Below are 10,841 nucleotides of genomic sequence, written 5' to 3' on the forward strand. Positions count from 1 at the left end.
AGGTCCTGTTCAAGCTTTCCTCTAGCCCTGTTCTAGAGGGAGCAATCCTGCACAGGTCTCCAAAAAAGCATCAGTATTTACCTTCAGGAGAGGACCCAGGACTGTCGGTGATGAACCAGCAGAATTAGCTTTGTAACACCAATTGACATTAGGAGAACCTTTGATAAGTCCCTGCGCAGAGTTTTCCTGATTACTTGCAAACGCAGAGGGTGCCAGTAGGCAGCTCTGCAAGCATAGTGCTCACTCCTACCCTACACCATGCAAAGTCTGAACACCTCGCATGGGCTGCAGGACATCTTCCAGGAAAACAGGCGCTTCTAAGTTAAGTGGCATGCCACCTTGGGTGCAGATGGGTGAATCCTTCACCAGATCTTGGAGCCAGCTCTTATGTCTCAAGTAAGTTCTAAAATACTGCAAACCTCAAAAGAAGTCCGTATCTCTGATGGAAAACACTGTCTAACTCACTAAAGAGCCTAACACAACTGTCCCAAAGCGGAACCTTACGCTAACCTTGTTCAAAAGCTACCAGTTAAGCTATCAGCTTTTAAGAGTATTTAAGAAGCATTACAAAAATAACGAATCTGAAGTTTCATCTCTGACATACAATAAAACTGAAAAAAAGTGTTTGAGCCTTACCATAGATAACATAATTAGCTATGATACAAAATCCACCATGCTGTAGAACCATGGACTCTTCTGTTTTTATCAGTGTTTAACTGACGATCTTACTTAACAATAGAAAGAACTGCTCTTCCTTGAGTATAGGATTGTATCTGAATACAGTGCTTTTTTGAAAGACAGTAGGGACGTTATCTGACAAGTTAAGATTAGAGAAATTTACCACCCCGCTCAAATCTTTCTTACAACCTCATCTGAGAAGCAGCACCCCTTCACAGTTTGTAGTATCAACTGAAGTGAGAAAAAAGGTCTCTGGTGGAAAAAACAAACAACATCAACACCAACAAAATTAACAAAACCCTCTTCAGTATTCATTTGAAATCCAAGTTTATTTATTCAAAACATTTTATTCCCCCGCCCCGAGAAATGTATTTAAAAGAAGCTGATACTTTTACAGAAAATAACATTTTCAGTTGAAAAGGTGGAAACAAAAATTGCAAAAATTTCCAAAGAAAACAAAATGACTGTTTCAAACCTTGAAAAAAAACAGAGGTACTTCTAAAATTTTTCATGAGAGACCTTTTCTGCAAGATTTAGGATTTAGCTGGATATGTCTTGATTTTCAAGGTGTAACAGGTCCACCAAATTATTACGGAAACAGCCCTATCTATTATGTACGTGGCAAATGATAAGCATTGTCTACACATAGCCTCGTGTTTTAAGGAGAACACTCAATGCATAATCGAGGTCAGTCAAAAATCTGGGCCCCAAAGAATTAAATTTTACTTTCCATTTCAACTGTTGGTGTCACCAGCCATCTACTTCAACTACAAATGGCTCTTTTATAGCTATTTTGCCGCTGTTCACAATCACACAGTCTTGAAGGGGGCGGTCATGTTCATCTGTCTGCTGAAGTTCTATCGAGTGCACCACAGACTGTGTGAAAAATAAAAATAAGTAGTTCTGTTTAGTCACGGAAATGCCAATGGCTCAAGTCTGGCACCAGGTAAGCACCCGAGTGCTCCTAGCATTACTGTTTATTAAGCAACATCTGAACTGAGACCTTTCCCCTGTTTAGTTCCCACAGACACTTTTTTCCACATTACCAGTTGTGCCACTCTGGAACCCACACAAAGTTGGCAGAAGCACATGGAAGGCTGTTTGCCCTTCTATAAAAAAAAAAAAAGCCAACAAAATATTACGAAGGAGCAGCTAAAAATATCCTTTCAGCTGATCAGCCTAGCGCATACAGAGTCTTATCTGAGGTCTATGAGCAGAAACTGAATCCTGAAATCATAAAGGATGAGCGGTAAATGTTTTTCTAATCCTACATCACCACTGGGCTTACAGGAATCTGATGACTACTTTTACCTTCAGTATAACTGACACACAGATTTTAAGTGCAGTACCATGCCTGCCAGTCAGACAGGCAGAGGCCTCATGTTAGGCAACTAATTAAAGTAGTATTTTTAAAGGACAAAATTCAGTTAGAAATATTGACTATCTGTCTTTGGATATCTGCCCATTAATCTAACTAAACTAAAACTTAGTCTAAATCTCTCCTCAAAATTTTTCAGCTACTACTGTAGCACACAAGAACTGAATTCAATACGCAGGAGGGGACGGGGAGGAAAGCGTTCTGATGAGATTTTCAAACTCCCCACAGAACTGATCAGTGCAGCAGGTCATGTTTCCCCATTTATTTCAAAACATAGATTAAATGGAGTAACCTAAAAGGAGAAGCGTAATCAGTTGGAAATAATATTTTTGAACTTAAATATTCTATTTGCAATGATATATTTGATCGGTTTTGCTGCTACGCACATTTTGAGGATATTAACCATAGATTTCTTCCTTTCTAAATAGATCTGAACATATGTTTGTATACTTTACATGCACATGCTTCTAAAAACTCTATCAATGAAAGTGTTATCCATAATTAGCACATGCTACAAAATTAGATTTTAGCTTGTAGAAGTACGATTATTTCATGGCTAGCAGCATTACTACAAGGGGGACCTCAGCTTACTGTGTGTGTAATCTGCAAAGGTGTCAGTGCTGATTTCAGTGGTTAGTAGTCTGAAACAAGAGATGTGAAAGCCAAAGGGATGATTTAAGTTTCCATTTCTGTAATCATCTTCTGCTATTTCTTTCAATTCTAAATCTCTCGGCTTCAAGCTCTTCACATTGTTTTTCTACCATGTGCACATTAGATTAACAACAAGCTGTCTTGAACAATTGAGGGCAAGTTATGCTAACACAGATATTGTGCAGATTTTCCTCAATTAATCTTACCATTACTTTTAACTTACCATTCCATCAAGGACTTTGCCAAATACTACATGTTTTCCATCTAACCAAGAAGGCTTTGTCACACTGATGAAAAACTGGGATCCGTTGGTATCTGGGCCAGAATTAGCCATGCTAACCCATCCAATTCCATAGTGTTTGAGCTTGAAGTTCTCATCTGGAAATTTTTTTCCGTAGATGCTTCTTCCTGTGATTAAAAAATAAAGAATAAATATAAAAAAAATCTTCAAGAATGGGAAAAGCAAAGTACAAATTCAAGATCTCAAGATTAAAAGATCTAAGATACAAAATATAAAGATTAATGAATTAATGAATTTGAGTAAACCCAGCAACATCACTCTTGCATCATCAGTGATTCTGTAAACTGAAAGCATTTTATGTGGAAAAAGTAAGGTAAGATAAAACACCAGATATAAAGAGAGAATATTTAAAGCTGACCATGCCTCTGAATTTAACAAGCAAACTCAGTATCTTCAAAGGTCCTGCTAACATACAGCACTGAACAACAGCATACTTCAACCTCTTCCACAAATTTAAATTACATAATTATAGCCACTAAAAATAAAGTAGCCATATTTTGTGACAATTTTAGTATTTCCTTTTACAAGATTTTCCTCCTAATATACAAAATTACTTCAGACATGTTTGGGAATGTATGGAGACCAAAGGGAAGCTAGCCTAAAAGACTCGGTGTGTACTTGTACAAACATTACGTAAGGATTTTGATGTTTTAAAATAGTTTAGAATAAAAAGCGTTAGTCATGTTTAAACCACCACCGCTTTGAAAAGAGAACTCTGTTGCATTCTTTATTTGTACAGTGCCTTGCACAGTAGGGGCACTGCTCCCAACACACTGCCAGATGCTATCCCAATAAACAGTATTAGCAGGCAAACAAACATTGCCTACCTTTAATGCTAAAACTGTGTCTTTGGTATTTTAGCCTTCCCCATTGTTCGCTGCAAGGAAAAGGAATGTGTGCTTTCCATTCTGTCCCAGCGGGGAAATCACTAACACTGTATGCAGACAGTTCAAATTGTAGCGCCTGAAGAATATGTGTGTAAAGGAAGAGAAGAAATCAGAAGCCAGAATGCATGCAATGCAAGAGATGCTGCACTAGGACTGCCCTCAGTGGGCTGGCTGAACTGCTCTTCCAGAGGCTCAGGAGGCAGAAGTTTTAATTTCAGAAGAAAAAAAAAGAGAGAGCAAGACCCTCATTTTCTAATTTCTCTGTCCCTGCTTTGAAAATTCCCTCCCACAGCACATTTCAGAAAGTTCCACAGAAATGGCCGAGATGAGGACAGAGAGGACAGACTATGCCTCCCCTACCTGCCTTCTCTCTATGCTTCCACTCTTTCATCATGGATTAGTTTTCTGCAGGTTGACTTGAACTGGTTCATGTATACATGCAGTGACTGCCTCGGGGAAGAAGCACTGCCGCAAAGCCAGAGCAGGGGAAGGTAGAGATGTCCATCTTTTGGAGACAGGATGCTGCGAGAGCTGCTCAGCTGCTCAGGGGGCTCCAACCCACCACGCAAAGCCATGCTGCTTGAACGGGGACAAGTCAGACAGAAGAGAGCTATCTGCAAAATTTTAGGACGCTCTACATGTAATCTGGTAATCCAAATAGTTTCAGCTTATGCTCCAAGATGCTTGGAAAAGTACTAGATGCTTCCAAAACAAATGTTTTCTTCATTTATGGGAGTTGAAAGAAAGAAAGAAAATGTTGTTTTGCCCATCTTTTCTGTAGGCATTTGAAGAGAGGAGAGGGAAACTGACAGATACTGAGTATGTTACCTCCTGATCCATCTCCAGCTGTGAAGTCCCCTCCTTGAATCATGAAGTCTTTGATCACACGATGAAATTTACTTCCTTTGTATCCATATCCTCTCTAAGAAAATGAAATAAATCTTTTAATGAATATAACATGCAGTTCTATATGATCATATGGAAATAAGTGTATGGTGAATCATCCCGTCAGAGAATACACCACCACCACCTGAGAGAAATATTGGCAAGAAACAAATTGAAGTGAGATGCTGGTGAATGCAGCTGGGGTGCAGTGCCACAGAGCAGGTATCTTCACCTGACCACAGTGCCTCCACATGCTAGATCTGCATGGTAGGGACAAACTGAGATGCTGATACCCAACTTCTCATAATTACATCTTGTGAAACATCCTGCAAGGACTTTTGTGCCTTACGCATCAGAGCACAGCCTCAGGGATGGCTCTCCTGCACTGACCCCACTGAGTTAAGACGGACAGTTCACAGCTGAACTGGCATTTAACAAGTGTTTATTTCCCATATCCAAACTTTAGCACACGGTGGAAGAAAACTGCAAACCTACTTCTCCAGTTGCCAGTACAATGAAGTTCTCCACAGTTTTGGGGACAACCTTTCCAAACAATCCAATTGTAATTCTGCCAACATCTCTGTCTCCAATCTTCACATCAAAGAAGACCTAGACATTTTTTGTGAAGAGAACACAAGAGACACAAACATGAGTGCAGCAAAAAGACCAAGCTTTTCAAAGTGCACAACAGTAAGAAACAGCCTTTGGCGGATCTATATTAATAGCATCCTTCAGTCCCTGAGGGTCCTGTTTTCCTTCTAGCTACCAAAACCAGATTAGGCAAACTGTCCCACAACTGGTGACTACACATTTCATTTCTAATTGTTTTTAAGGGCTCACTGGCATTGTTATATCACAGGTTTGAAGGTAAGGCTCAGGAAGCTTTTTCCCAGACATGCAAGTATTTAAAGACATATGGAAAACGTGAAATAAGAAAGGAGGTAAGGAAGAAAAATGCTCCCATTCCAGTGTCATAAACAGTGACAAAGAACTATAGTGCCGACGTGTCCCACAGATGATAGTTTGCCATCCAGTCACAATCTTCACTGTTTTAGGCATTTGTATGTATGTGATTAAGTAGAGGGGAAAGCTTACAATTCATTAAATTGACAAACAGCGGGAAGAAAACCCTACTGCTGCAGCAACATGTCACTTTGCCACATAAGAATTCAAAGCTGCCCAGAGAAATAACCAGGCTACACGAGGTAGCTGACTGCCTAAAGTCTTCTATGTACATGTTGCTAAAAAAGCATACTTGGAACAGACAAAAGACTTAAAAGGCATTTTAATATAGTTCAGAATATCTGAAGGCATCGCTGAACGTGCAAAAATGTTCCAACAATTACTGAAAACAGGAACAGCTGTCAGGAAATGAGGCATTTTGAAGTTCTGAAAAAGTTACATAAAAACTATTACAACTTCTAGGAAATGGCAATGTGTATTCCTATGATGTGGTATTTGCTGTTCCTTGTGGCACTCGACCAAATATTACTTGTCTGCAACTCTAAGAAATTAGTCCAATAATGATAATAAATGACCACAGGCTCTCCAATGTGAATGTCTCTTTCATGCTCCCCTACTAAACATTTTTACCGTTTCTTGATCTTCCATGTGGTTTCGACTGTTTAACTTTTGGCTAACATTATAAAAGCTACATACAAAAATAAAATAAAATTCCTTTTGGTACACCTCATTCATTTCCTTGGCACTTGGCACTAAATAACGTAATTCTTAGATGTGTGGCTCCCAAAGTATTAACAACAAACTTTCACTGATTTCTTGACATCCTTATAAGTATACCCCTCTGAATTCTACCATCAGGACTCCCTAGCTACAGGTTATCTATCGCCTGTGTAGGTGTTCTAAGCACACCTCATTTTCCACGGAGATGTTGTCCAGGTACAAGGCTGCCTGAAATACGTGAGCATCTGGCAACACAACCAAGGCTACAGAACGATGCCCTCAAGTAGGAGCAATATCAAACGCTTCCACAGAGCCCAAAGATGCATCTTAAACCTAACCCAGGCAGGAGGCCTCACAGATTGCAGTGCTCCTTGGCCAAGCAGCAAGCCCCGTACTTCCACATTGCATTGCTTCAGCTTATTCTGCATTTGTGAACACCAAGTTCCTGGCTTCCCATTCGCACCCCACACACCTGTTCTACCTGCTTGGTATTTGGAAAGCACTGTGTTTCCTAATTACACACTGCAAAATGTGCCTGTGCATATCTCCAGTATGTCATGTTTGCGTTGAGAAGCTGTGTTCTCCTAAGCAAATCTCCTTAAGTTCTCTGAAAATCAATGGCACACTTAGTGAGTTAGCACAGCAGTCCCAAATTTCCAAAAACACATGGCCAGAATCTTCACTGAAAACTCTCAGAAAACAAACATGATGTGTCTGATTAATATTTATATAAATATTTAATATCGTTTACAATTTGCAGTAAGTGTGTCATGCCTGAAATGAAAGAGTCCAGTTAGTCCTAACTGTGGTCAGTTAGGCAGGCTGGTTATGGTGTACATACCCATACATGACTGGGAGAAAAGGATTTACATCAAAATGAAGAAATGACAAATAGTGTTAAATCAGAGGGGAAAAATTTGAGAAAAAAAAAGCTGACTGTTGAAGGAAGGTCTCATGATTTCTGCTGACCAGGTATTATGATGACAAATGAAATGAGCTCCTGATAAATGCAGCATATTGCACGTGGAAAAACACCTGTATGGCCGCAGTGAGGGGAGCTAAAAAGGCTTCCACTCAGAAAATGCATTTGATAGTAAGTTTGACCCTGGGCTCATGAAAATCAGAGAAAGAAATGCACGTCAGAAATCATTAAAAGGTGGAAGAGGGCAAGAGAAGGACACGATGGTGCCATGGCACACGTCCGCACTGCGCCTTCGCACCCTGGGCGCTGCACGTAACGCCGGCTCCTGTCGCAGAGTGACACCACCAACCTAGAAGAGGCAGAGAAGAGGGCAGCAGGGATGCTCGCAGATCTGGAGTGCCTTCCACAGGGGGAAGATTAAATAAAATCCTGGAAGAGAGAGAACTGGCACAGTCTGAGGAGCTCTGTGAGGCTCTGAAGGTGACAATCCTCCACGTCCCTCAGAGCAGGAACCGAGAGAGAGGCATACGGCGACACCCCAGGGGGCGGTGGGGAGAAGCACAGTACTTTATGTGAGACCAAACCGTGCAAGGCATTAATTGAAGACAATTTGCGGGGGGGGGGGGGGGAGGGAAGGGCGGGGGAAGCAGCCCCTGCCCCCTGACAGCGAGTGCGATCCCCCGGCCACCACCGTGCCGCCCCACTCGTCAACCTGAGGCGTGCCGGCGGCTGAGGACTCTCCAGGAACAATAATTAAAACAAACCAACTGGTGAAAGGAGAAAGTTACACCATTTATCCCGCCCCCCCCTACTCCAGCGGCCTCCCCCCTCCCGCAGCCCGGGAGCAGCCAGCCGCCGGGGCCCGGCCCCGCAGCACAGCCCCGGGGGTTGCGGCCAGGCTCGACCCCACCCGGCCCCACCGCCCCAACCCCGCCGGGACGGGACGGGCACGGAGCTGGCAGGGAAATCCCCGCGGGGCAGGGAAGGAGAAGGGAGGGAGGGAGGCGCCGCCGCAGCCCCGGGGCCACCCGATCGGCCTCGCCCGCCGCCCAGCTGCTCACCTTGGCTGTCACGCTGGGCCCCCTCCTCCTGAATCCCGCAGCCGCCGGGGCCAGGAAGCAGAGGCAGGCGATGGCGCCGAGCACCCCCGCCGGCCCCCCGCCGGCCATGGCGCTGAGGGGATCGCTGCGGCGCCTGCGCCCGCCGCCGGGCGGCTCCTCCTGCGCCATGTGGCGGGGGGGTGAGGGTCACCCATCCGCCTTGCGGCCGGCGCTGGCCCCGCGTAGCTTCTGGGGGTGTAGGGGAGGGGCGAGGCGGCACAGGGCTGTGAGGAGGTGGTGGTGCTGGGGGGTGGTTTTGGTGGTGCCCTTTGGGTTTAGGGGCTCTGCTGGGCACCCCTGTGAGGGGCCCCACCGCTGAGCGCTGAGGAGACACACCGGAACAAGTTCAGCAGACTGATGTCAGGGACCTCAATGTCTCACCCACCACGATGGGGATCAGGGATCCCAGTGTAGCAAACTGCTCTAGCTTTGACACTGACCTGTCATCTTTTCAAAAGTCTTTCACATTCAGGATCTGACCTAAACAGCGATGTGCTGACAGTCCCAGAAAAATCTGCAAGCTGTAACATGATGAAACCTGTGGCCTCCGAAATTCCACCATATGAAAGAAAAATAATTAACACATACCAACACGCTGTAGTCAAGAGGTTGACAGTGGCATACGTGAGGATATTCAGGATCAAACTGGGTAGCTGTGCCGCACAGGCTGTATGGCACAGCCCCACGACGGAGCCTGGCGCTGTTTCAGAGCTGTCCTGGAGCTGGAGAGCAGTGCTGGAGGAGCAGGGCAGGCTCCACGCCTCTGCGGCTGCGCTGCCATCGCTGCCAAGCCCTGCTGCTTGATGCTAGGCCTGCATCAGCAAGTAGCAGAGGCAGATTTGTGGGGCACCGTGCTTGGTGCTGAACAGCTGATGTGTGCTTTTCTGGTGGTCGGTCTGGTTGGCTGAATGCTGACTCACATCTGAAGAGCGTTGGGCAACATGTCTTCTGGTGTAGTTTCATCTGAAGGGAATCCAGCTGGTGCATGCCAAGGCCTCTCTGCAGTGGGAACCAAAGCACGGTAAATGGAGACGTTGGAAAGATCCACTGCAAAAGTGTTCACCTGATCCCACCTACAGAGTACCACAGACGTACCCTAATCTACTCCTCTGATTCCACATCGGTCACTGATACATTTTTTCGCCTGGGATGTCACTTTGCTGCTGTTATTGATTCTGCCCCATGTGTAACTGCACTGGTACTCCTGAGTGCAATGAGATTTCTCATAAGGTGACTCCAGCAAAAACTCAGTTGTCAGGTACAGCAAAGAGGGGTTTTCAGAGGTCCCACATTAAATAGTACACTGAGTGATTATCTGGTGTAACTTATGCCTGACTCAGATAGATCCCCTGCTCTCAACAGAAGTAAAATATCTATGACTGGAACTCGTGGGTCAAAAACTAACCCAGACTAGACTAATCTAGGCCTCAGATTTTGCACCTGACCTATACAGTGGGTGATCTCATTTTGTAAAACTGAGGGCTTTACTGAAACCCTGCCTGCACTAACTTTCAGCGCTGGGGGATATGGGGCTTCAGGGCATGGTTCAAGACAGTTACCCAGTCTCTCTTTAGCTAATTACCTGCTTGTCTTAGTGCCAAAACAAAACTAATTCATATATATATAGGTGATAGAAGTACTTTGGTCCTGTTGCTAACAGTTGCTGTACTTCCCATATTCTTTAAATCTGAAAGCAGACTTGGAAATATACTGTCTTATGCTAGATTATTCTATATGTTAGTGCACTTTTGAAGAGTATGTGAATGTGAGAGTTTGCTCATAGTAAACTGAGTGTTTGTTTTCTCTGCCAGTATGTTAAGGTACTGAGAATTTCGCATTATGATTCCGTTTCATTGCACCATCATGTAATGGTGTTTGACTTTCTCTGGAGCAAAGATTTACAACAGAAATATAACAAAATCCAAAGATTTACTGACATTTCCAGTAGCTGGGTATAAACTTTATTTGTATGATAACATAGTTCTTTAGATAACGAAGTAGTTAAGGATTTTAGCTAAATAGTTTGCAACCCACATATATATCTAATCACATACATCTCAAATCATTAAAATTCAGAAGATGAAAACTTACCATTTTCCTCTCTCTTTATCACTGCAGCCCACTGTTATTACAGTTGCCTATTTAGTATTTATCTGCTCTGAAGATGTATCTTTATACCAATGAACAAATATTACAGACTGTGGCATGTTCTGAGGAGTATGATGAAAATGGAAAAAGCTTACTCTTAGAACATATAGGAGGGCATGTTAATATTATTCAATACTTTAAAGGTAATGTTTTTTGGTTTAAGGGTGAGTAGGGAAAGACCTACAAGGGACAGAGCATTTCTGATAGT

At 43.5% G+C, this 10,841-nt stretch overlaps 1 protein-coding gene across 1 annotated transcript; it reads right to left on the reverse strand.

Moving 5' to 3' along the window:
• Nucleotides 1-988: 988 nt before the first annotated feature.
• On the reverse strand, nucleotides 989-8,642 carry PPIC (peptidylprolyl isomerase C). Its single transcript, XM_083816082.1, has 5 exons — nucleotides 8,447-8,642; nucleotides 5,276-5,389; nucleotides 4,724-4,817; nucleotides 2,931-3,115; nucleotides 989-1,554 (listed from the first exon to the last, which is right to left on the reverse strand). Exons 1-5 carry the CDS (start codon nucleotides 8,612-8,614, stop codon nucleotides 1,426-1,428), a joined length of 690 nt encoding a protein of 229 aa, XP_083672208.1. The 5' UTR covers nucleotides 8,615-8,642; the 3' UTR covers nucleotides 989-1,425.
• Between the last annotated feature and the right edge of the window lie 2,199 nt (nucleotides 8,643-10,841).

The sequence above is a fragment of the Anser anser genome (assembly GCF_964211835.1).
Source record: "Anser anser genome assembly, chromosome: Z".
Taxonomy (NCBI): domain Eukaryota; kingdom Metazoa; phylum Chordata; class Aves; order Anseriformes; family Anatidae; genus Anser; species Anser anser.

What these genes read in the sequence shown, in the direction of transcription:
- PPIC (XM_083816082.1), bottom strand. Translation starts at nt 8,614, where the DNA reads ATGGCGCAGGAGGAGCCGCCCGGCGGCGGGCGCAGGCGCCGCAGCGAT. An exon ending in GGCCCAGCGTGACAGCCAAG is followed by an intron (nt 5,390 to 8,446) that starts GTGAGCAGCTGG and finishes AAAAATGTCTAG; the next exon opens with GTCTTCTTTGATGTGAAGAT. An exon ending in AGCTGGAGATGGATCAGGAG is followed by an intron (nt 3,116 to 4,723) that starts GTAACATACTCA and finishes TTTTAATCACAG; the next exon opens with GAAGAAGCATCTACGGAAAA.